The sequence below is a fragment of the Myotis nattereri genome (assembly GCF_964212035.1).
Source record: "Myotis nattereri genome assembly, chromosome: 5".
Classification (NCBI taxonomy): domain Eukaryota; kingdom Metazoa; phylum Chordata; class Mammalia; order Chiroptera; family Vespertilionidae; genus Myotis; species Myotis nattereri.
This window is the reverse complement of record NC_138080.1, coordinates 33,155,638-33,182,780: the sequence shown is the minus strand read 5'-3', so window position 1 is coordinate 33,182,780 and position 27,143 is coordinate 33,155,638. Positions and strand designations below refer to the sequence as shown.

The window sequence follows — 27,143 nt, the reverse complement described above, 5'->3', positions numbered from 1 at the left end:
TTCAGTTCTGCAAGATGAAGAGAGTTCTGGAAAGGATGGAGGTGATGGTTGCATAACAATGTGAATGCGCTTAATGCCACTGAACTGTACACTTAAAATGGTTAAAATGGTAAATTTGATGTTATGTGTATTTTACAACTTAAAAAATAATAAAGATAACTTTAATGAGCTAAATCCCACTGATCAATACTCTAAATGAAGTTTGATCAAAACACAATACACAAATACAAAACAAAACACACAATACACAGTGAAACTACTACTTCCTTTTTTCTATCTCTTGTAATTACACAAATACAGCTTTTTACCAGTATAAAGCAGTATTTCTCAAAGTGTAGTCAGAAGAAACCTTGGGGAACCCTGACGCCCTTTGAGGGCACATAATAGAAGATGCATAAATATTCGCTAGATGAAATAATGAATATTCATTCTTCACAAATAACACCAGTTAAGGCATTTCTGACCTTTGAACATTGCCGGGAGCCGGTCCATCCTTGCTGTTTCAAGGGACCTGGCATATATGGCATACTGTTCTTAATATGTTTGCTCACCTTCTTGGCACTATGTGTTTTAACCAAGGTCACCTCTCTGAGAAAGGTTGTTTCCCCAGGTAGGGATTTTCCCCTGAAGTTAGGGAGGGAATAAAACCCCTTAAGTAAGTGCCAGGCGGGTAATTAATCACTTTAACTATGAACAATCATGCTTAAGCTACATAATCTTTACTCCCTGGAATGGAAATAAGAAACGCCCTAACCTTTGGAATAGAGATTGATAGGATTGGAATCAACTGGTATAAATACAGATGTAACAAGACAACAGGACACAGAACCTACACACAGAACCTAGACACAGAACCTAGACACGGAACCTACACAGAACCTAGAGACAGAAGAACTTCGCTGGAGAGAACATGGCAAAAGATCCTGGACAGAAACTGGAGACAGAACCTAGAGACAGAACCTAGTGAGAGAACATGGCAAAAGATCCTGGATAGAAACTGGACACAGAACCTAAAGACAGAACCTAGCAAGAAAACCTGGCTGAAGAACCTAGTGACAGGACCTGGCTACAGAACCTGGATAGAACATGGCAAGAGAACCTGACTAGAACCTGGTGACTGAACCTGGCTGGAGAACCTGGACAGAACCTGGCTGGAGAACCTAGCGAGGGAACATGGCTACAGAACCTGGCTGGAGAACCTGGAGAACCTGGCTGGAGAACCTAGCAAGAGAACATGGACACAGAACCTGGCTGGAGATCCTAAGCAGAACTTCGCTGGAGATCCTGAACAGAACTTGGCTGGAGATCCTGGCTAGAGATCCTGGCTAGGCTGCTGATCAACTGAACGCTGTCTCCGTGTCATTCCTTCTTCGCCGATTCCATCCACACCTTTGGGGACCCCTGGACCTGCTGGGATTGGACCCCAGCAGAACATATTTGTAATGCTCAATCCCTCACACACATTACAGGGCACCTTTGTTTCACAGCAGCTAGGAGTCTCCTTACAAATATTCAGTCCAAAGGATGAAAAAGAGAGAGAGAAAAAAAAGAGGTAGAAGAGAAAAAAGTGGACAAGAAACCCCACACCCTCTCCCTCTCTCTGGATTCTCCACATGGGGAACCCCACTGGTGGGGCCAGAGTGTTGAGGGCCTGTACACAGGCCTTGGGGCCGGGCTAGGGGAGAAGGTGCAAGGGTGAGAAGTGACAAAGGTGCATGGGGGGTTCGAGGTGATGAAGAGACCTGTGGGGCGGGGTGCTCTGGGAGGGGAGCTCTGGGCACACAGAGGACAGGGGGAAAGGGTTGGACTCTTGTGGTGGGAGCCAAGCAGAGCCAGAGATTAAAAATGGGTCAAATAAGAGGTGAGAGGGACCCAAACCCAGCTTCCTAATTTAGTGTGGGACTCTGTCCCCTCCTCAATTCCCAGAGGCTAAGGAGCTGCCACTCAAGAACCAAGATCCACCGTTTGCTTCCCTCCCCCTCACCAGATGCTTCCCCGGTGTGAGCTGTACCAGGGGAAGCGAACACCCGGAAAAGGGCAACAAGCAGAACATCACACCTTAGACTGGCCTCCGATTTCTAGTCCAGCTGAAAGGATTTTCACGGGCCACCTGTGATGGGGTGATGAACCTCCACTACTGCTGACATCGACTACAACCTGGGGCTCCTTTCCAGGCTTTGCACAAGGTACCTACCTCCTTCCAGTCCCATTCATAGATCCATGTTTCTCACAGTCCCCACCCTTCCCCCACACTGTCCCCCTCCTGTTGTTATCCTCCTATTTCTTTCACAAGGGACACTGTCTCTTCTTCCCTTTACCCACCTGTTATGGGCTGAACTGTGTCTTCCCTAAGTTCCTATGAAGTCCTGACCCCTAGTAGCTCAGAATGTAATGGTATTGGGAGATGGGGTCTGAGACAGGTGCACTTATAAGAAGAGGAAATGTTGCCGAAACCAGTTTGGCTCAGTGGATAGAGTGTCAGCCTGCGGACTGAAAGGTCCCAGGTTTGATTCCGGTCAAGGGCATGTACCTGGGTTGCAGGCACATCCCCAGTGGGAGATGTGCAGGAGGCAGCTGACTGATGTTTCTCTCTCATCGATGTTTCTAACTCTCTATCTCTCTCCCTTCCTCTCTGTAAAAAATCAATAAACTATATTTTAAAAAAAAAGAATGTAGTTTTAAAAAAATTTAAAAAAGAAAAGAGGAAATGTGGACACAGAGACACCCACACAGAGGATATACCATGTGAGGACACATGGAGAAGAGGGCCATCAACCAAGGAGGGGGCTTCAGAAGAAACCAACCCTGTAGACACCATGATCTTGGACTTCTGGCCTCCAGAACTGAGTGATAATAAATTCTGTTGTCTAAGCCACCCAGTCCACAGTACGTTGCTATGGCAGCCCTAACTGACTACTATGCCATCTAATCATACCCATCCTTCAAGAGCAAGATGACTTCAAACTAATTAAGGTCATTTTGACTCCATTCAAACGTAAGGAAGCTGGCTCTTCCCACACCCTGGGCTGTGGCTCGGGAGGGCCCTGGCCTCAGTGGAGGATGTGATACTAGAGCGTCTTTTCATGATATTGCTGGACTCATCTGGCATCTTGCTGAATGGGTCAGGTTAGTGCTCGAATAAAAACTTCTTCTTTCGAGGCACCATCTCTTAGAGAAAAGTTACTCACTGAATCAAAACTGGGATGGTTATTGCCTGGCCAGCATGGTTCAGTGGTTGAGCATCAACCTATGAACCAGGAGGTCACAGTTTGATTCTGGATCAGGGCACATGCCCAGGCTGCAGGCTCGATCCCCAGAGTGGGGTGTGCAGGAGGCAGTCAATTAATGATTCGCTCTCATCATTGACATTTCTATCTCTGTATCTCTCCTGTCCTCTCAGAAAGAAACATATAGATGATAGATAGATAGATAGATAGATAGATAGATAGATAGATAGATAGACATATGCGTAAGTGACTGTTATGACTGAACGATCCGTTGACTAGTCTCTATGACACGCACTGACCACCATGGGGCAGACGCTCAATGAAGGAGCTGCCCCCTGATGGTCAGTGTGCTCCCACAGCTGGAACACCACTCAGCCAGAAGCTGGGCTTGAGGCTGGAAAGAGCAGCAGCTGCGGTGAGAGCCACTCCTGGCTCTGCAGCAGCGCTACCAAGTGGTGGCACCAGGCACAGCGAGTCTGGATGAGCACAGGACCTGGGCCTGGCTCAGGCTCCTCCTTGGCCACCTGCTGCTTGGCGCACTGCTACATCCCCTGAGGGGTTCTGGATTGCGAGAGGGCACAGGCCAGGCTGGGGCCCCCACACTCTCACCCCCATGCACAAATCCGTGCACTGGGCCCCTAGTATATTATAAAAACACACACAATAAAACTGGGTTGGTTGTGACCTTTGTTATAAATAGTATGACCTTCAAGTATTGGAAGGTCAAGAGCTGGGTGAGAGATGTGGGGAAACGCTCTGTGCTCTTGATTAATGAATTTGATCCACTCTTCTCTCTTTACAGTGTTAAAGAAAATTCTTTTATCCTTTCTGGAATTACCTGGATGTAGCTGGACATTGGGGTCCAGAATCCACAAATGAGTGACTAACAGGTGCCCCCGCAGCTGAGGTGAGCTGTGGGGTTAGGGAGGCAGATGATGCGGGTTCACGTTGCTGCTCTCAGTGAATCCCCATGAAATGTGGCAGTGACACCCCATCACACATATCACCCAAGCTCCAAGGGGCATCCTGGGTGTTGTGGCACATGGGGTGACACCTAACAACCTCTCCACATCTCCCAAAGCACACCAAGGGCCAGTGTAGGGCTTTTAGGCTCTGCTGCTCCCTGTGATCACAAACCTGACTCCTTGAGAAGCCAAGGGCAGGAGCTGTCACCAACATGAGGTGGGTTCTACTCTAATCTCAGGCAGAGGACTAAGAAGGAACAGCTCCAAACTAGTGCTCAGCTCCCACTCCACAGTTTTGAAGAAGCAGGAGAACCTGGTGTGCTGTCAGCCCCACCACTGTCCCCCTCACCAACCCACACACACACACACACACACACACACACACACACACACGTGCCATCACCTGGAAAGGACCAGCTGTGCTCTGGAGTCAGTTTCACCTGAGCCCATTTGTACAAAATTTCTGACGAAAGCCACAGAAAATTAAAGGGGACAGAGATACATCAAGCCAATAGCCAATGGGGAGGGGAGAGAAAGGGGAAAGAAGAACAATACCTTGCTGGGGTCATTGATCTCAGGGCCCCAAACTTACCGGTTCTTGGAAATAGAGCTGGTAATTAAAAATAGGATGGGCTTTGAGTATCTCCATCGGGGACACATTGGGGTTTGCTGGCATGAAGGGAGTATTCAAACTTGCCACTGCCCTATGGAAAGAAGAGGCACCAAGACTTAGACCCTGTCAGACGATAGTCTATAAGGACCTTACACATCAAGCCAAAGCTCAAAGCGGGAAAGTGATGTGCACAAGCTCTCACACCGTCAGTGTGTGGGAGAATGGGATCTGCACTCAGATTTCTTGAATCCCAGCCCAGGGGTTCCCCTCCCCACCCCGCCCCACCTCACTCCTGTTAAACTGCAGTATTTCTCACTTGCCTTAGATGAAGACAGACAGAGCACACACACAACTACATCTAGTGTATCAACCTTGACCAGAATATGTGAACACTACAATTTCTCCCTAATTTTTAGCATTTTTTTCCTTCCTTCCTTCACTCACTGTGTCTCTCCTGTGTTGAGTGTAATTCCATGCTATATACTAGGGGAGAAAAAAATATAAAATCAGTATTCAAGGAGCTTATTATAACTTAATAAGGAAAACTAGACAAATACACCCATGGCTTTATTATGTAATAGACTGTGAGATAAGCATGAGAACAGCACAGAATGCCGTGGGCGCTCAGGAGGATAAAACATTTCTGGATCTGGGTGTCATGGAAGACCTGGTGCGAATCTGAACTTGGCATCTAACCCAGTAGGTAGAGAAACTTTTTGGTGAATCCAATTGTTAAGAATTGGCTCTTATTTTGCCTGTGAATGAGGAAGAGGACAGAGAGAGAAGCTAAAGAGACCAGAAAAGCAAGAGTGTGAACAAATTATAAATATTTTAGAAAATGTTTGCTTTTTCTTAGTCTTTGATCCCACGCTACCATTTGAGCTGGGGTTGAGCTGAACCTAGTTCTCCTGTGTTTCCGTTCTTATAAACTTAGCCAAATAAAAAGGAACTAGATTCGTTAGGGAAACCAGATGGCCGGTAAGGATAATGCTTATTGAACCTGCTAAGATCCCAGACTAAAATGGGAGGTCAGACAAGTTTTCATTTTGGCTGCCAGCTCAAAAGGAGTGTGGCTGCAAAAAACCACCCGCCTCTCTGGGTTCGAAACCCACCATCTGAAAGCTCCTGATGCAGCTCTGAAATGCCATCCTAAGGACAATCAGTAATGATGTGACGACGATCATGAAATGCCTTTCTAACCTGACATCTGTGCAGCACGTTGCAGGTTGGGTAGTCAGGTTGCCGCTTTGTGGTTGAGGACACAAGGCCTAATGAAGTGATCTGTCACACAGCCAATTCAGGGTGAAACTGGAAGCCACATTTTCTGACTCCCTGTCCAGGACTGACGTCTCTCCTGATGCTTAATTTTATAAGCCCAACACCCCTGCTGCCTTCCCGCTCCCCTCAGGGTCTACCATCCTTCTCCCGCATGCCCACTGAGTACTGTCCCTGAATTATCTGTCCCACCACCAGCAACTGAGACAAGCCTCACTTTCTAAGACATTAGCTCATTAAGCCCTCCTTGTTAATGTGTCAATGGGCATGAAGGAGCGAAGGTACTACCTTCCCAGATAACCTATTTGTTTTCCAGACATTTTCTGGAGTTTGAGACTCAAGGAAGGATTCTAATGGGAATTCAGCCCCAGTCTTACCCAAGTTCTCATTGTTCACGGCCTAATTACCTTACTCTCTCAGGGTAGAAGAGAGCCATGCTCCACACCACCATGCCACCCCAGTCGTGGCCAATGAACACCGCTTGGAGGATGCCCTAGCAAAGGATAAAGAAGGGAGGTGAATGTGGGCAGGTTTCCGGGGTGAGGTGCTGAGAGCCCAAGGGCTTGTGCTCTCCCCTGAGCCCAACCCTCAGGTGCAATTCTCTCATTCACTTCCTAGGGACCCCTCCACTGATCACGCCATGTAAGGTCATTATAGCATCAGGCCTGGGGCGGCCACACTGGGCCGTGTCCACTTAGATGTCCCCAGCGCACTCAGAAGTTCCAGTGCCAATTCCGTAGGACTGAGAATCTGCAGAGGTCAGGGACCATGACATTTTGGCCTCATTTACTAGTGCCTGGAACCCTGCCTGGGTGTGGTACTGAAACTCATTAGTCATATCAGATTCTTCCCTTGACTCTCACACCAATTAACAAGTGATAAATCCCACTGCCTTGAGGTTCTCTTAGCTGCCCCTCCTGTTTTCATTTCTCACCATGGCCTAACTGAGGATGGCAAGAGGCTGTCACTGAGTTATTATCTCAGGAATAGTATGTGTGCTCTGCAAAAGCATATTCGCAGGTCACCCTTGTTGATTTGTTTTGAGTTTGACATTCCAAATAATGTTAACTGAAGGCATTTGATTTTAGACATTTCAAAAGAAATGTAAGTTTTAAAAAGTTGTGAAACATTAGCCTATAGCAGTGGTTCTCAACCTTCCTAATGCCGCGACCCTTTAATACAGTTCCTCATGTTGTGGTGACCCCCAACCATAACATTATTTTCGTTGCTACTTTATAACTGTAATTTTGCTACTGTTATGAATCGTCATGTAAATATCTGATATGCAGGATGTATTTTCATTGTTACAAATTGAACATAATTAAAGCATAGTGATTAATCACAAAAACAATATGTAATTATATATGTGTTTTCTGATGGTCTTAGGCGACCCCTGTGAAAGGGTCGTTCGACCCCCAAAGGGGTCACGACCCATAGGTTGAGAACCGCTGCCATATTGAGTCACGGAATCTCTCCAGTCTGCTTTTCCAAAGCTGGAGAAGGCTTATCAACTGATGAACTCAGTAGTACACAAAGGTTAAAGTTCCTTAGAGCAACCCCAAACAATAAGGGATGTGAGTCAGTGGATGAATGTGGAATCTTTTCTGTCCTCCAACACGACAACTCTGTGGTGCATTCTACATGAATCTTTAGAGAGTTCTTAGCAAAACTAACTCCCGATTGTTTATAGTGGTAATGAGTTCATTAATACCTCTTTGCCGGAGTCCATTAATTGTCTTCACTAGCTGAGTTTAGACAGAGACCCCCCAAAAGCTAGTAGCCCTCGAAAGTCCTGGCAAAGGTCAGGGCTGTGCACCACCCAGTTAATTAAGGAACCACCCAGTTAATCTAGCTATCATCCCCACCTTAGTTCACTTAATTCCTTAGATACTTATGTAGATCCTTGTTGATTATTGTTGATCAGATAACTCTACCCATTCCTGGAAATCATCTACTGGTGAGCTAATCAGATACCCTGTCTATTTCTGGAAACTGTCTACTGATGAGCTAATCCATTTGTCATTGAAATCCCCTTACCTCAGGCTACCCCGACCTAAATAAAAGATTGGAGCGACCTGAGCATCGGTGGAAGTCCATCTCCTTGAGTAGGACTTGTCCGCCTGGTCCTCCGATATTGCAAAATTATCTCGTGTCTTTTTCTCTCATTTGTGTGCGACCCATCTTTCAGATATTGAACCCTACTCCATGCGGGACGTGGAGGGAGTCCAACGCGACACCTCTTGATTGTCTTTCTTTTCTAACTTGCCTCACTGTTCCCGTCCCCTCACTTTTGTTTTTTGAAATTGTCTCTCAGCAAACTAACTGTACTCAAGTCCTTATCTTAGGTCACCTTTGAGAGAAAAACTAAAATATATGATAAAATAAATTTGGAAATCTTCATTTAATTGTAGTTAAACATGTTCTCTTGGTTACAGGAATTTAAGAGTTTTAATATGCTAATGTTGATCATGGCTCTTCAAGAGGGGATAAAGAAATTCGGGCTTCCCAAACTTGAACTGTAAACTTTTATCCCAAGGCAACTTGCAGAACTAGCACTCCTTGAAACTCATGTTAGGGATGCTCTCATGTTAGGGATGCTTGATCTAAAGTTTTTGCAACTTCTCTTATTTAAAAAAAACACACACGCGATATTTTATTGATTTTTAGCACAAAAAGGAGAGAGAGAGAGAGAGAGAGAGAGAGAGAGAGAGAGAGAGAGAGAGACATTGATGTGGGAGTGAAACATCTGTCAGTCAACCACCTCCTGCACACCCCCAACCAGGGATTGAACCTGCAACAGGGGCATGTGCCCTGACAGGGAATTGAACCATCAACCTTTAGGTGCATGGGATGATTCCCAACCAACTGAGCCACACCAGCCAGGGCCAACTTCTCTTATATTTGAATAAGAAAAATATATATTTAAAATATTAAAGGTGCTTAAGAGTAGATAGGGGAGTGAAAAGGATTTTAAAATGTATCAAAATACAAGTACCACATTTTGTACCACCATCAAGAAAAAATGGCTACAGTGCTGGTACTTAACCCCAAGATGTCCAGTGGCAGGTCCAAAGAGGGGAAATTAAATGGCTTAGACAGTCCATGGAAAACTTCCTGCAACTTCCATTGGAAGATGGAACAATGTGCTCCTTAGCTGAAAAGAGCAAACTCCTCTCACCGCACCACCCACCTCTCCCCTCTAATTACTGTGCTGGATGGTGAAATTAAACCCAGCAGGTAGGCAGCTCCTATACAGATTTCTGGAGCTATCTCATGCTCTGGTTAATTGTGTCCGCCTGCAGAGGCTGATTAGCATAATTAATCTTATCTTGCGATTACCCTGAGGAGGAACTTCTGAATGCCCAGGTGGGATGTGGTGAATGAGTGTGTCTATCTCCAAGTGACAAAGAAGCACAGGATGGAGAAGTTTGAGAACCAGAGCTAGAGTCATTTGGGGGAGCTTGGAACTGGGCTTCCTGGAATAGGAGAAAAGAGCAGAGGAGGGGCAATTTGCACAGGTCAAGGCTCATGGGCCAGGATGTGCCCACACATCTGTATACAGCTGTGGAGTTCCCTATCTCCTCTCTTTGCTAGGAGCTCCCCGAAAACCAAGTCTTTGCCTTCTATAGTTCTCTCATCACTTAGCTCAGTGATGGACCTCCTGTTAGTTTGGGGCAGAGTAAGATATCTATAATAATAAAAGGGTAATATGCTAATTAGACCAGACAGCCGAACGACCTTCTAGATGTCCTTCCGGATGACTTTCCAGATGAAGCCGGGGCTGTGAGGGTCGAGCCCCTTGCACGAATTTAGTGCATTGAGCCTCTAGTTTAAGATAAGATGGGAAAAGCAAATAGAAGAGAAGAATAGGATGGAATCAGATGGAGAAATGAAAGTATATTAGAAAAGATAGAGGAAGATAGATGGTTAGGGAGACAGATGGCTAAAGAAATGGAAAGATGGACTGGTGTGTGGCACCAACCATGTGCCAGGCTCTGTGCTATAAAATGGCTCCCAAATGCTTTATATAGAGCATCTTGTTCAATCATCACAACCGACGACACCCATTGGCTCTCAACTTAAAGGTGCATAAGAAGCACTAATAATACTTGTTAAAATGAAAATTGCATGTAAAGAGATTTTAGTTTTATAATCTTCTCATAGGAGCTAGGAAGCTACATCATTAATAAGTAGCCAGGTGGTTTCCATGCAGTTGGTCCTAGGACCTCACCTTGAGAAATGCCATTTACTGAATAAACGAATGAATGGATGGTTGGATGAATAAATAAACATACCCTTTGAGGCAGTTATTCTAGGAATCATTTGGAAAGGTAGAGACTGAGGAGCAGAGCAAGTGAGTACTTGTTCATCTCTCACTGTTAGTAATTGAGGGCATTTGTATCTGCCCTCCCTACTATAAGAGACATTTAGAGAAGGTTATATAAGCGACTGTCCATGCTCTTCAATGCATTTTCTTAGAGTAGAAAAGGGCAGAGGCTCAAGGTGAATGTATCCAATTTGAAGAATTTCTACCCTTACTCATTCAACCAATATTTTAAGCACACACTCCATGCCAGCCATGGAGGTTGTACTAATAAACAAAAACAACAAAAGGACAGCCTTTTTGGAGTTTAAAGTCTAGAACAGATAGACATTAATAATCTCACAAATACAACCTTATAAAGTGCTCCAAATATTTTTTTATAAATGCCCTGTTTATGGTGTTAACAGAAGCTAAGAGTCAGGGAAGGGTTCTTATTTACACTGTTGTCTTAAGTATGAGTCTGGAAGGGGGGAGGGGGAGGATGGAGGTACAAAGATAAAGAGGATAATACTGGAAAAAACAACAACTGTCAATCAGGAATTCTATACCCATTGTTAATACCTTTCAGAAATAAAGGTGAAATAAAGGACTTTTCAGACACAGAATCCAAACAATTCAGTAGAGGCAGATTAGTCACTGGAAGACATGTTAAAAGAATTTCTTCAGGCAGAAGAATAATAATTTTAAATGAAAACTCAGGGCTACATGAAAGAAAATGGTAACTACATGGTATATAATGATTTTGTCTTATCTTTTATATTTCTTTAAGACATAATTGACTGCCTAAAGAAAAAATAATACTCATAAAGATGTGTTATGAGGAAATCATTATGCCCATTTTATTTGTTTTTTTTTATTTTTTATTTTTTTAAATATATTTTATTGATTTTTTACAGAGAGGAAGGGAGAGAGATAGAGAGTTAGAAACATCAATGACAGAGAAACATCGATCAGCTGCCCCTGCACATCTCCTACTGGGGATGTGCCCGCAACCCAGGTACATGCCCTTGACCGGAATCGAACCTGGGACCCTTCAGTCCACAGGCCGACGCTCTATCCACTGAGCCAAACCGGTTCCGGCAATGCCCATTTTAGAGACAGAAAACTAAGATTATTACAATCATTGGGGAGCTTGTTAAAATTCAGATTTATATCGAATAGATCTGAGGTGGGTGTCTAAGATTGTGCATTTCTATCAAACTCCCAGGTAATGCCAATGCTGCTGCTCTATGAACTATATTTTGACCAGTATATATCATAACGCAAATTTTGATAAATGTACACTCCTTGTACTAGGCTTGAGGCTAATAGGTCTCATGGGAGACTCCCAGCAGGACTATGCTTTGTTTGTACAACTCAACTCAAAAGCAAGAAGATCATAACAACTAACAACCTGTGCACCCAACTAGTAAAAGAGATAAATATGTCCAAGTTCTTTACCTTGGATTTCCAGGCCATCCATAAGTTACCTCTACCTTCCTTTATGTTTTTTATACTATGTGGTTCCACCCAGAATGGGGTGAGGGTTGGAAGTGCCATTTACATTTCTTTTTATTTTTAATTTAAATAATTTTTTCAATTGCAATTGACATACAATAAAGTTTATATTAGTTTTGAGTGCACAACAGAGTGTGGAATAAACTCTCAAGACATGAATTGCTTGCTTTTTGGAGTACTGGGGGAAATCAACTTTCTTCATCCCTTTTGTCTTTATAGGAGTTGTTCTTTCTCCCTGCATGCTCTTTGTCTTCCACTGAGATGTTCATCTCAGATTTACTCATTCTACAAGGTCCAGTTAGTTCAGGCTCTTTCTCTAAGAAGTCTTCCAAGTACCCCAACCACAATGAACTGTGCTCTCCTCCACTGCATGCCATGGCTACTTATATTAACACTAGAGGCCCAGTGCACAAAATACATGCACGGTAGGGTCCCTAGAGGCTGCCGGCTGCTGGCCAGGGGCCTCCCTTTGTTCTGCACTGCTCCCTGATGGTTAGTGCACATCATAGCAAGAGATTAAACTCCCAGTTAGTCGAACTCCCAAGGGACACTTTGCATATTAGGTGTTTATATATAAAGATCATTATCGTACAGCATACTTTATATTGGAGCCATGGGCGTTACATTATCTTTCCCAAATTATATGTTGAACTCTTGGAGATAATGACCCTTGTCTTCTCTGTTTTTAAACCCTTTTCCCCATAGTACTTAATACAGAGACATACCCTAATGAATACTTGCTTAATTAGTTAATTATGGAGAAAATGTATTAGTGTCTAGAGAAAAACTTACCATCTCCTTTTGAAAACAAAACTTAAGAAACAATTTGAGAAAAACACAAGACCAAAACTAATAAAAAATAACTGTCATATACCGAGAGATTATTAAATTCCAGGTACTGTGCTAAGCATGCTTCACACATTGTCATTGAATCCTCATAAAAACTCTGAGACTAGACGTTACTTCTATTTGTAGAAGAGCAAACTGAGACTTAAAAAAGACAAATGACTTATCCAAGGTCACTGGTTCTGAAACGTAGATGTACATCATATTGCCTGGGGAGTTTTAATAAATATTGATTGATGCCTTAACCCCATCCCCAAATATTATGACTTCATTGGTCTGGGGTGGGGTTTGGATATCAGAGTTTTTAGGATCCCCTGATCCTAAGATGCACCATTTCTATTTCCTGGATTAACTTGATAATCCTCATGAACCCTCATCCCAAGGGATAGCGGGTAAAACCCAAATTTAGTTTAATCACATTAACTCCAGCTGAGGTGATATTTCAATGCCTGAAGGTCACGCAGCCTTTTTCTCTCCAGTGTTTCCAATGTCTTCCCTCTCTCCTCAGAGCCACTGCCCAGGCCCTTCCACTGAATCCTGGATTCTCTGGTCCTTTGCTGCCTGGTTCCTGGAACCTTGCTTGGCAGACAACCTGAAGGGCAGTGACTGGTGAACTTGACATCAGTGTTCTCTCACTCCAGACAGGGCCCGTGGTAAGTCTCTCCCTGCTCCTCCACAAGCTACACTTCCCTCTGGGGGTGATCACTCCCTTTCAGCTTCAGGCCAGGTGGCCCACTCTGCAGCACTCCACCATGGATCACTTTGCCTCCAGAAGAGCAGCCCTTAAGGCAGTGATGGCGAACCTTTTGAGCTCGGCGTGTCAGCATTTTGAAAAACCCTAACTTAACTCTGGTGCCGTGTCACATATAGAAATTTTTTGATATTTGCAACCATAGTAAAACAAAGACTATATTTTTGATATTGATTTTATATATTTAAATGCCATTTAACAAAGAAAAATCAACCAAAAAAATGAGTTTGCGTGTCACCTCTGTCACACGTGTCACCTATGTCACACGTGTCATAGGTTTGCCATCACTGCCTTAAGGCAAGCTCCCTGGCCATTCTCAGCTAACATCCAGGTCCCTCAAGAATTTTTTTTTTTTAAATCTAGCTTTTCCCAGACCTCACAAGAGCTAATTTACATTTCTTTTTATTTTTATTTACGATATTATCTCAGACTAGCTCTTCCCTTAACCACTGCAAGCCTCTGACTTGGCTCAGAAGTAGCCACCCCTCTTGGATCCTAAATAGGAAGCAGGAAAAGAAAAACCCTCTTCTGTTTTCATTTTCCTCCTAAATCTACCTAAAAGCTTTCTTCTTTCTGCACTTTAGCCCAGAGAGGCTGATAAAGATACATGGGGCCGAAACCGGTTTGGCTCAGTGGATAGAGCGTCGGCCTGCGGACTGAAAGGTCCCAGGTTCAATTCCGGTCAAGGGCATGTACCTGGATTGCGGGCACATCCCCAGTAGGAGATGTGCAGGAGGCAGCTGATCGATGTTTCTCTCTCATCGATGTTTCTAGCTCTCTATCTCTCTCCCTTCCTCTCTGTAAAAAATCAATAAAATATATATTTTTTTTAAAAAAGATACATGGGTTTTGCCACCTTCGTCATTGAGCTACTAACTTGTTCTTCCCACCCCGCCTGTGATAGCAGGACCAGCCCTCAGAGACTTCTTCTTCTCTCACAGTGACATTCCCTACTCTGAACCCTTCTCCTTCCCATGGTGGCATCTTTCTTCCCTCATACTCTAGGACTTGAGCAGAAGAACATGATTTTCCACAAAAAGGAGAAAAAATATCTCTTTAACATTTTCAAAATATTACCCTCATTACATGAGTAAATCAAGATGTAAGTGATGAGTATCTAATCTAATAATAGACAAACAGGGTAATTGACCATACCTTCGCTACGCCTCCCATTGACTAATCAACAAGATATGCAAATTAACCACCAACAAAGATGGCGGTTAATTTGCATATGTAGGCGAAAAGCAGTGCAGCGAAGGCACTGAAGGTGGATCCAGCCAGAGCAGTGAAGGCGCTGAAGGCAGCTCTGGCCGGAGCGACGGCCTGGGTGCCGGGTGCTGGAGGAAAACCGGTGCCGGCAGCCAGGGGAAGGGAAGGCCTATTGCACAAATCTTCTCATGCAACAGGCCTCTAGTTAAGAATAGAATAAATGGAGTAGAAGTGGCAGAAAATAATAAAAAGTTTCTTAAAATAGTGAACACATCCAGGGCATAGTGAACCCTCAATTTTTTAAAAAAAGTATTGTAGTTGCAGCATTAATTGTGGCATTGTGATGGGTAATTCCACTGTTAACTGCAGTAATCGACGAGATGTCAGAAGATGGGTAAGCCTGTTCACAGCTCAGCTGGCGACGGGGTATGGCTTGACTGGTGTTGACCTCAAGCAGTATTTCCAAATATGAATGTCATTGCCAAAATTCACAGTCCACCTTCCAAATCTGTGCCATGTACCAAGTGTTCACAAATAGTATGTCTGTGGCCACAGCCATCTTTGTTTCTATTAGCTGTAGCACCCACTCATGGCAATGCTGCAACTTTAAAACCAGCAATATCGCATTTATATCAGCCCCTGACATGCCATCACGGTGAGGGAGACCAGAAATGGCAGGGCCACGTGAGCCATGGAGATGGCCACATAAGCAAGCCCCAGAGGCACCTGGAAACCAGGGTTATGCTAGTGGCAGGAGTCACCACGGGATCAACTTAGACAAATGCCACCCAGGTAACTTGGCAAGGTTAGTATGAGGCATTACCACTTCAAGGGGAATGAAAACTTCTGTCCACTGTCAACCTCAATAAACTATGGACCTTGGTCAGTGAGCAGATACAGGTACATCAGTGGTTCTCAACCTTCCTAATGCTGTGACCCTTTAATACAGTTCCTCATGTTGTGGTGACCCCCAACCATAACATTATTTTCGTTGCTACTTCATAACTGTAATTTTGCTACTGTTATGAATCGTAATGTAAATATCTGATATGCAGGATGTATTTTCATTGTTACAAATTGAACATAATTAAAGCATAGTGATTAATCACAGAAACAATATGTAATTATATATGTGTTTTCTGATGGTCTTAGGCGACCCCTGTGAAAGGGTCGTTTGACCCCCAAAGGGGTCGCGACCCACAGGTTGAGAATCGTTGGCCAATAGGATATTTTCCAAACTTCTTGACTCAAGCAAACAGAGGTAACCTATTCCCTGGTAGATGCTTTTCATGAAACAAAAAAACAGAATAAACTCATCTCTGCCTTGGTAACTTCTTCTGGTCAACCACCCACCTCCCACTGTCCCAAAGTGTGCCTTTCCTAGCCCTGCTACTCTGCTCAAGGGCTCCAAAAGCTAACACTTTGAAAGGCTTACATCTTGTATTAATTGCCCAGACCCAAACAGAATTCTCCAAAGAGATCAGTTCAAAATTATTACTTACCAACTTATCTAGGAAGGTTACCATGTCCTAAGAAAGAAAACACAACACAAAATCAGAAATTGTATCCACCCACCTCAGCCACTTCCAGATTAGAATTACTGTGTCAGCCTTTGTATTGGACTGAATTTTATCTCCCTAAAATTCATAGGTTGAAGCCCTAACCCTTGGTACCTCCAAATGTGACTGTATTTGAAGATGGGGTCATTAAAAAAGGTGATGAAAGTTAAAATGAGGTCATTAGGGTGAGCCCTAATCCAATGACTGGTGTCCTTATAAGAAGAGGAGAGTTAGCTCCGTCAGTGGGAGGGTCGTCCCATTCACTGAGAGATCACCAGGTCAATTCCCCATCAGGGCACATCCCTGGGATGCAGGCTCGATCCCCAGTAGTGGGTATGTAGGAGGCAGCCAATAGATGTCTCATTGATGTTTCTCTCTCTCTCCCTCCCTTCCTTTCTCTCAAAAAAATCAATTAAAAAACACATTTTAAAAAAACAAGAGGAGATTTGGACATAGATACACACAGAGGAAAAACCATGTAAAGACACAGGGAGAAGATGGCCATCTTCAAGCCTCATCTAGAAGCCTCAAATAAACCATGCTGACACCTTGACCTCAGACTTCTAGCCTCCAGAATGGCAAGAGAATAAATTGCTGTTGCTTTAGCCACTCAGCCTGTAGTACTTTGTTATGGCAGCCCGAGCGAGCTAACACAATGTTCAATCATTTCACTGGCTTTTGAGTCATCTCCCTTCCCTTTCCAGCATCCTCTCAGAAGTGGCAGAGTGGGGGAGGCAAAGACTTAGAAATTGAGGAAGGAAAAACAACCCTAGCTGGAAATTAAGCTTTTACCCATGCTCCCTTATGAGATGCAAAGGCTGCATGAGGGGCTGAATGGGGGGAGCTCCACAGGAGTGGCGACTCTGAGATGGTGGCTTTTTATAATTTGAGTGTAATCAGCATTATTTCCAGTTTCCTGTTTCTTCCCCTTGACCCCCCCAGCCTTTGCTTTTGTTCTAAGAAGGTCTGCCCCTTCCTCCCCCTGCAAGCTCGGAGGTGAGGGGCCCCCTCCCCCATGGTGCTTCTGGCCACCTTAGAATAGGAATGCCATTACAGTCACCAATCCATACAATAATCCTTAGGGCTGGCCACCAATATCTTTTACCAAAATATAGTGATTTTTAAAATTCCCAGGATGGGAAGACAATCGGGTGGAGTGGCTAAGAGGAGGGATGGGGGAGCTATTGTATAGGGTTCAAACCTGGCTCTACTGGCTGTTGACCTCAGGCAATGACTTTCTCTCCCTGTGACTCAGTTTCCTCTTCCATACAGCAAACGTTGGCTATCATTTTGAAATGTTATCTCAACTTTCAGTAAGAATTTACACCTAAATTCTGTGAAATGATGTTTCCCTAGGATTTAAATGAGTACCCACATTTCTGTCTTATAACAGTAAAATTTCCAGGATGAAAAAGATATTACAGATGTTATCCAAAGACTCTTCTTACCTTGCATACTATTTCCAAGGAATATTCTTCTATTTCTGCAATTAAAAAAAAAATATATATATATCATAATAAAAGAGAAACATGCAAATTGACCACACCTCTGCTACACCCAAGCCACACCCACCAGCCAATCAGAGTGACTATATGCAAATTAACCCAACCAAGATGGCAGCCGGCAGCCACAGAGCTGGAGCAAGCAGGAGGCTTGGTTGCCCTGGTGATGGAGGAAGCCAAGTGTCCCGCCTGCCCTGGCTGGCTGTGGCCTCCGCTCAAGGCAACAAAGTTTCAATTATAGAAGATAAATAAATCCCAGATATCTGCTTCCAGACAGCCTTCACTGGGAGCTTGTGTGGCTGGGGGCCGTGGCCAGCCTGCAAACAGCCATCAGCCATTCACCTAGGCTGGCCACACCATCATGGGGTGAGGGTCTCCACTGGGGGGCTTGGTCAGCCTGCAAACAGCCATCATCCCCTCACCCAGACTGGCCAGGCACCCCAGCAGGACCCGCCACCCTGAAGGGGGTGTGGCCAGACTGAAAACGGCCCTCAGCCCCTCAGCCAGGCTGGCTAGGCACCCCAGTGGGGACCCCCACCCTGAAGGGGTTGTGGCCAGCCTGCAAGCAGCCATCAGACCCTAACCCAGGCTGGCCAAGCACCCCAGGGGAGACCCCACCCTGAAAGGGCTATGGCCAGCCTGAAAATGGCCCTCAGCCCCTCAGCCAGGCTGGCCAGGCAACCCAGTGGGGACCCCCACTCTGAAGGGGCTGTGGCCAGCCTGCAAACAGCTATCAGCCCCTCACCCAGGCTGGCCACACCCTCATGGGGTGAGGGTCCCTGCTGGGGGGCTTGGCCAGCCTGAAAACAGCCATCAGCCCCTCACCCAGGCTGGCCAGGCACCCCAGCAGGACCCCCACCCTGATCTGGGATACCTTCAGGGAAAACCAGCCAGCCCCACCCATGCACCAGGCCTCTATCCTATATAATAAAAGGGTAATATGCAAATTGACCCTAACAGCAGAATGACTGGGAATGACTGGTCACTATGACACACACTGACCACCAGGGGGCAGACGCTCAATGCAGGAACTGCCCCCTGGTGGTCAGTGCGCTCCCACAGGGGGAGCTCTGCTCAGCCACAAGCCAGGCTGAAGGCTGCCAGTACAGCAGTGGTGGTAGGAGCCTCTCCCACCTCCTCAGCAGAGCTAAGGATGTCCAACTGTAGCTTAGGCCTGCTCCCCGCTGGTAGGTGGACATCACCCGAGGGCTCCCAGGCTGCCAGAGGGATGTCTGACTGCCAGTTTAGGCACAATCCCCCGGGGACCGGGCCTAAGCCAGCAGGTGGACATCCCCCGAGGGGTCACAGACTGTGAGAGGGCACAGGCAGGGCTGAGGGACACCCCCTCCCCCAGTGCACAAATTTTTGTGCACCAGGCCTCTAGTATATATATATATAATTTGCATGATTAAAAATTACCAACAAACTAAAAGGGCCTGTTTGCCAAAAATAAATAAATAAATAAATAAATAAATAAATAAATAAATAAATAAATCTATCTTATTAAATTCTTAGATTGAAGCAGTCTACTTGCTTACTTTTGTTTTTGTTGCCTGTGCTTTTGGTGTCACATCCATGAAATCATTACCGAGAAGCTTTTCCCCTATGTTTTCTGCTAGAAGGTTGTTTCAAGTCTTACTTTTAAATTTTATTCCATTTTGAGTTGAATTTTTAAAATATATATTTTTATTGATTTCAGAGAGGAAGGGAGAAGGAGAGAGATAGAAATATCAATTATGAGAGAGAATCATTGATCAGTTGCCTCCTGCAAGCTCCACACTGGGATGTGCCCCGACCGAAATCGAACTGTGACTTCCTGGTTCATAGGTTAATTAATGCTCAACTACTGAGCAATGCTGGCCAGGTGAGTTGATTTTTTTTTGTAAGGTAAGGTGTAAGATAAGGGTCCAACTTCACTATTTTATATGTGAATATTTCGTTTCCCCAACACTATTTGTTGAGGAGACTATCCTTTCCCTATTGCGTGTTTTTGGCATTCATGTTGAAGAGCAGTTGACCGTATATGGGTGGCTTTATTTCTGGGCTCTATATTCTGTTCCATTGGTCTGTGAATCTGTCTTTATGCCAGTACCATACTGTTTTGATTACTGTAGATTTAATATATTTTTAACTCAGGATGTGTGAGTCCTCCAGTTTTGTTCTCTCTGATTGATTTGACTATTGGTCTTTTGTGGAGCCACATGAATTGCAGAATTGTGTTTTCTTTTTCTGTAAAAAATGCTATTGGGATTGTGATAGAGATTGCATCGAATCTGTAGATTATTTTGAGTAGTATGTGTATTTTAACAATATTAGCAATTCCAGAAAGGAAAAAGTAAAAGGAAGAAAAATTACCAAAGAAATGATTCAAAAAAATTTCCAAGAACTGAAAGATAAATGTATCCAGCAAAGTATATGAAAAAAAACACACCTATATCTTAGCACAATATCAGACCATTTTAGAATAAACAGATAAAGAAAAGACCCTAAAGTGTCAAGAGTAAGGAAGAAAAAATAAATGGTCACCAAAAGGCTTATTGGTCAGAATGGCATGGGATGTCTCCGTAGCAACAGGAAAACTAGAAAGTAGTGGGACAAAGGTGTCAAAATTTTAGGGAAAATAATTTGTTACTTAAAACCTACTAACAAATTATATAAAATTTATACACAAAACATTTGAACTGAGTGTGTCTGTATTCCAAATGATTATGCTTGGCTTTAGAATTCATGTTATACAAAATATTCAACAATAGTTAATGTGTAAATTATGAGTTTATTTTTAAAAATTAGTTATAATTCAGGTATGAACATAAGTCCCAGTTTCAGTTTATATGTGTTATTATTAATAGTGTATTTCTTTTACTTTTAATCGTGTTCTAGATTGAATGATAAATTATATTACTAAGTTATGCCTAGGGGATTCAGGGAAGATTGCAGTATAGATGAATAGACATTTTATCCAGGGGAATAATTTAATTTAAATTGGGGGAAGCAGCTCAAAAAAAAGGGTTTTAAACAGCTGGGCTGGCTCACCAAGCCAACACTGCTAACAGCATAGCTGATACAGGGACCAGGAGTTTTGCTGCAAACCTGGCTGTTTCGGGTTCCTGCCTCCATACCTAGGGTTCTTAAACAGTTTTGGGCTGAAGACCCCTCTGAAGTTGATCAAAACAATGAAAAATGCTAATAAACCCACATGTGGTCTCAGGGGCTCACAGGCTCCCTGATACCTATCCTTAGATAGACTTCCACTGGGATCCATAAGTGCTGGGTTAAGAATGGGGCCTATAAATTACCTATGACCTAGCAATTTGACTTCTGGATATATAACCCAAAGAATTGAAAAAAGGGACTCAAACAGATATTTGCACACCCATGTTCAAACCAGCATTATTCACAATAGTCAAAAGGTGGAGGCAACCCAAGTGTCCATTGATGGATGAACAGATAAACAAATGTGGTATATCCATTCAATGGAATATTATTCAGCCTTAAAAAGGAAATTGGAAATTGTGATGCAACATGAATGAACCTTGAATACATTATCATAAGTGAAATGAGCGATTCACAAAAGGATAAATACTGTTTGATTCACTTATATGAGGCTCCTAGTGTAGTCAACTTCATAGAGACAGAAAGCAAAAGAGTCGTTGCAAGGGACTGGGGGAAGGAGGAATGAAGAGTTATTATTTAATGGGTACAGAGTCCCAGTTCTGCAGGATGGACATGTTCTGGAGCTGGATGGTCCATCGCACACTCTACACCCCCACCAACCAGCAGGAGACACCCTCAGGACACAGGCTATTGGGCTTCTCATATTCATCCAGAGTAGGAGGAGCAGGGACATCTGGGACCCGAACCGCATAGACCGAGGACACTGCGGGAGGGGGAGGCACAAGGTCAGGCACCCTTAAAGGACTGCCTGCTCTGACCTGGGACCAGAGGAAGACAGTGCAGTGGAGAGCTTGAACAGTCAGAAGGCATGACCAACAGCTAACCCACCGGCAGGAGCAGATGAGTCTCCATAACCTTTCATGTCCAATGCTAGTACCCGGAAACCCGCCTGGACCAGAGCTGGGATCTAGAAAACAAACAACTTAGGTACATACAGGGTAGTCTCATAGTGTCTGGCTGACACTCCCTCTTTGCTTCCTCTATCCCCATGGTCTTGTAAATGGCTCAATCCAAAATGCCACCTGACATTACCAGGTATCTCCATGGAGCTGGAACGAGCCCTCCTGGATAGGGCTGCCATGGACCACTGGTGGTAGGGTTTGTGCACTGCATCTAATGCCACATCTAAGGGAGCACCTTTCCTAACAAAGACCTTGTATATTTCTATAATCATTACAAAGACTTCCGGGAGATGGCATAAAGTGTCTTGAAGAAGTCTGCTTTTTCTTCTTTACTCTTCAAAAGTGGCATATGGACTAACACAGCTCTGAGGTCTGGAGCAATCTCCAGCCCCAACATTTCTGCGGTATCACAGCCATACTTTGGCAACAATGCTTCACTGTAAGGTTTCGCTTCTTAATGACGTTTGGGCTGGGGCACACCATTAGGCTTTCTCCTTGCCTCGCCTGACTGGGGTACCTCTACCCAGTTTTCCTTACCTGGTACCTCCAAGAGAACCAGCACTCAGGAAACCCATGGCAGAGGCACACAGCAGGGCCAGAGCCCAGCTCCACGAAATGCAGATGCACCCCGGGCTGTGGAAGAGAGAGGTGAGCAGGAAGTCACCACACCACCAGGCCAGCCAGAACCAGATTCCTCTTCTGCAGACCATCCAGGCCACTTCAGCATATATCCAGATCTTGTTTGGACAAGATTTCTCAGCCTAAGACCCCAATGCTGAAAGTTGTCTGAAAAGGGACAACTCACCAAACTGCAATAAAAGCAGGTGGCTTTCACTGTAACTTATATAAGAAGCTTGCAAAGAAGATTATAATGTTGGGGGAGAAAAACCCAAAACCAAAAGAACTTTGCATCTTCCTTAAAAGGCCCGTATACTATTGGAGTTTCTGGTGTGGTTTGTCATGTTTTCAATATTTAAAACTGGGGATCAGTTTTGTGCAGAGGGGGCAGATGCTCAATGCAGGAGCTGCCCAGGATTATTTGGTTAAAAGCTGTTTGTATCTTGAATATGAATTTTTTTCAAGTTTGCTAGAAGCTTCTAGTCCGTTCTGGGCTACATGGGTGTGGCAGCGGCTGCTAGGGCTCAGTATTGGTGTTCTCTTCTCCTGGCACATGGTGGCATTTTCCAGATCTCCCCCCACTTCTTTGCAGTGGGTGTGGCCATGTGACGGAGTTCTGGCCAATGGCATATGAGTGAAAGAAACGTGTGCTACATCCAGGCCCTCCCGTGCTTGGTCCTCCCTCTCTTTCTCTGTCGGAACCTGAATGGATTGGGCCTGAGGAAGGTGGAACCAGCAGAAGGAAGGGCCTGGGTGCTTGAATGACTGCGTGGAGAGAGCCCACTCCTCACCCACACTGGACTGTGCTGTACAAGAAGCAGACCTGGTATTCAGCCACTGAAAGCTAGGTTGTTTTAAACAACGCTAGGCCTCCTCTGACTAGTACAGTGGGGCCTAACCAACCAAAGCAATTCAAAATATGGTCAAAATATAGCCTATCTTTCCCAAATGTACATATCTCCAACTTACTACTGGAAATGAATGAGAAAAATAATCTTCACATTATAGAAATTCACTCAGGACAATTCCATTTAGCTGCATCCCAGATTTCTCCAAGCCGGTGTTCCAAACTGGAAGTTTGGGTCATGATTCCCAACAAGCTATTTTGCTCAAGAAAACATTAGGCCGACTTTTCACAAACCCATTCCTGAACTACAATCTTTTTATCAGAATATGTTCCACTGCCTTAGCTGGGTAGCTCAGTTAGTTAGAGCATTGTCCCTATATACCAAGGTTGTGGGTTGTGGTCAGGGCATGTATAAGAATCAACCAATGAATGCATAAATAAGTGGAACAACAAATCAATGTTTCTCTCTCTCTCTCTCTCAAATCCTATATAATAAAAAGGTAATATGCAAATCAACTGAAGCAGAACAATCGAGTATGCCTGTAGTCCCTTGCCCCAGCTGGCTGGCCCTGCCCAGGAGCGGGCACCCCCATCCCGATCAAGGATGGGGCCAGCTGACAAACCGCCCACAGCCCTTCGCCCCAGCTGGCCTGCCCCCGATGGCCGCTGGACCCCACCAGTGCACAAATTTGTGCACTGGGCCTCTAGTCCAGTGATGGCGAACCTTTTGAGCTCAGCGTGCCAGTATTTTGAAAAACCCTAACTTAACTCTGGTGCCGTGTCACATATGATATTTGCAACCATAGTAAAACAAAGATTTATATTTTTGATATTTATTTTATATATTTAAATGCCATTTAACAAAGAAAAATCAACCAAAAAAATGAGTTTGCGCGTCACCTCTGACATGCGTGTCATAGGTTCGCCATCACTGCTCTAGTCAATAAAAAAACTTTTTAAAAGAATATATTTCACAATTGTCCCTTTAGTACTTGGTAAAGGGAGGGAATTTAACTTTAAACTCCATAATCCTTATACTGAAAAATGTTATAATGCTGAAGTCCACTCAAATGATCCTCATCAGCCTCTGTTCTAAATGGATCCTAACTAAAGGCCCATTTTGCTGCTTTGTATTTGACTCAGCTGAGTAGCTCAGCAAAAGTGCTTTCCCGTCCTTTAAATGACATGTTAACAAAATTGCCTTAAAGCTGGAAAAGGGGAAAGATCTATTACAACCCAGTTTGGGTTGCATTAGCATCCAGGGAGATGCATACAACAGCACCCCCTGCGCCTGGGCTCAGCTGGGGTTCCCCAGAGGTCACTGCTCCAGCTCTTGAGTCTGGGTGGTGGCAGAGGCAGTAAAGCAGTTCTGAACACCCTTCTTCAAGGCAAAATGAGGAATCTATTGCAAGTGGTGGGATATGCATCAAGAGGATGACAAGAATAAGCCTGTCCATGGGGTTGAAGACACAAGGTTACAGCCCAGACCCCAGACCCCAGACCCAGGCAATGAGCCCCTCACTCTTCATCAATATAGAGATGAGGTCTGAAGGGACCTCATAGGAGGGGCTACACTGACTCTGACCCGTAGCTTCCAGTACTACTTTCTTACACTCAACTCCTACTCATCCTGTAATGCCCACTTTACCATGTCGGCTGCACCCCTCTGCCCGCATTTATGACTGCTGCTTGCATATGGTCTGTGACTTCTATTGATTTTTGAGAATTTATGCTTGTGGGAGGTATGATTTCCCTATAAACAATGGCTATTCAACTACCCTTGATATTGAACAAATGTCTCTGTGAGTCATTTTAGGAGACCCAGTTACAGTACTCAGCTGACGGAGGGAGAGTGCTCACTTACCTTGATTGGCACATACCCATGGCTCACGTCATTTGGATGGCAGGGGATTGGGAGAGGGGCTGCGACTTCTGCTTTGAGAAGCTGAAAGTAGAAGGTACACAGTGAGAGGTACAGTGAGAGAGGCGTCTTCTGCTTCCTTCCATGAGGGCTTCTCAGAGTGAGTTTCCAAAACTCCAGCGAGCTCACCTCCCACAGCCTCCATCAGGGACTGACCCACCCATCCTCCTCGCCTGCGGCACCACCATCTCATTATAACGCTGGGAACACTGAGATTCAGAGCGATAAGAAATGCACCGAAATTTGCCATCTGAGAAATGCCAAAGCCAGGATTCACTGCCTCTGTTTGATTAGAGCACAACTGGACGTCATTTGTTCTCCCTTTCAGTTCCGTGGAGGCCCCTGGCTGAGTTCTGACCGATGAAATGCAGACAGAAGAGTATGGCCTGTCGGCCTAGCCCATGAAAATCCCCACCTGATCCTCTACGCCCCCTTTTCCTGATTTCCCAGTTGAGTGTCCGATGTGAACTCGGAAACCACAGGTGGAAGATGGTGGGTCCTCCATCAGCCAGATCCTTGAATAGCTGGGCAAAGCCAAGTCCCTGGCTGCCATCAACTGCTTTTACATAAGCAAGAAATAAATACCAGTTGCTCTAAAACACTGAGATGTTGGGCTTTCGTATAATTCTCCTCTAGGGCAGTTCCTCACGCGGTCGGTCACCCAGGCTCATGTTGAATACCGCCAGGAACACAGAGTTCCCAGAACAGCCAGCCGTACCACCATGGTATGGCTCTATGGCTCTGTTGAAGGGTTTCTCCTCCAACTCAGCCAAAACCAAACTCTCTGTGCCTTTGTTGGTCTTCTAAGGTTGCCATAACAATGGACCATAGACTGGGTGACTGAATCAACAGAAATTTATTTTCTCACTATTTTCAAAGCTAAAAATCCTAAATCAAGGTGTTGGCAGGGTTGGTTCCTCCTGAGGCCTCTCTCCTTAGCTTGTAGATAGCTACCTGCTTGCTGTGTCCTCATGGCCTTCCCTCTGTGTGTGTCTGTCCTAATTTCCTCTTCTTATAAGGATAAGAGCCATATTGGATTAGGGTCCACCCTAATGACCTCATTTCACCTTAATTCATTCTTTTAAGACCCCATCTATGGCTGGTGTGGCTCCATTGGTTGAGGGTCATCCAATGCACCAAAAGGTCATCGGTTCAATTCCCACACAAGACACATCCCCAGGTTGTGGACTTGATCCCCAGTGTGGGGCATTCAGGAGGCAGGTGATTGAGATTTCTCTTTCACATTGACGTCTCTCTCTCTCCCCCTCCTTTCCTCTCTCTATAAAATAAAAAACCAATGGAAATAAACACATTTAAAGGCTCCCTCTATAAGTACAGTCACATTCTGAGGTCCTGGGGCTTAGGGTTTCAACATATGGATACAATTCAGCGGATAGTCTTCGCCTGCACGCTGCTTTCTGTCCTCTGGAGTCCTAGGGGATCAGATAACCCACCTTTTTACAGTATTCAGGTAAATTCCTGAACAAAGTGTTCTTGGGGTTTCTATAACTTATTGGTGTCAGTTTCCTGGAGACAGATGACAAAGGACGATGAGCACATGTACGTGAATGGAGCAGCATGTTAGTGACTTCTGCTGCTCAATTTCTCATCTTTAGTCCCAAAGGTGCAACCTGAGGAAGAAGCACTCCACGGCCATGCAGTATTCTCACCTCTAAAATGGGGAAATAAACTGTGGAATCCACCTCCCTTTTAAACATGGGAGAATCCGCATAGGTGTCCTCAGAGGGGGACACAGGATGAGCCCTCCACCTCTGTGGTGTCTAGAGAGGACCTGGGGTATGGCAGTGTGGATGGCGGGTGGACAGTGTGTTACCTCTGATGGCAATGAGCCTTGTCTGGCCAAAGGAGTCAAGACATGGACCACTATGGCCAGTGACCCTTGGGGACCTTCT

At 44.7% G+C, this 27,143-nt stretch overlaps 1 protein-coding gene across 1 annotated transcript in view; it reads right to left on the bottom strand.

Annotated features, from left to right (window-relative positions):
• Window positions 1-27,143, bottom strand: part of LOC308519963 (bifunctional epoxide hydrolase 2-like) — a 74,122-nt gene that overhangs the window by 13,718 nt on the left and 33,261 nt on the right. The window contains exons 6-12 of the mRNA XM_081092338.1: window positions 25,174-25,254; window positions 22,382-22,477; window positions 21,771-21,849; window positions 17,715-17,749; window positions 16,210-16,236; window positions 6,488-6,573; window positions 4,785-4,896 (exon numbers count right to left, since the gene is read on the bottom strand). Of these exons, the coding sequence (XP_080948464.1) occupies window positions 4,785-4,896; window positions 6,488-6,573; window positions 16,210-16,236; window positions 17,715-17,749; window positions 21,771-21,849; window positions 22,382-22,477; window positions 25,174-25,254 (516 nt within the window). The remainder of the gene's footprint in view (window positions 1-4,784; window positions 4,897-6,487; window positions 6,574-16,209; window positions 16,237-17,714; window positions 17,750-21,770; window positions 21,850-22,381; window positions 22,478-25,173; window positions 25,255-27,143) is intronic.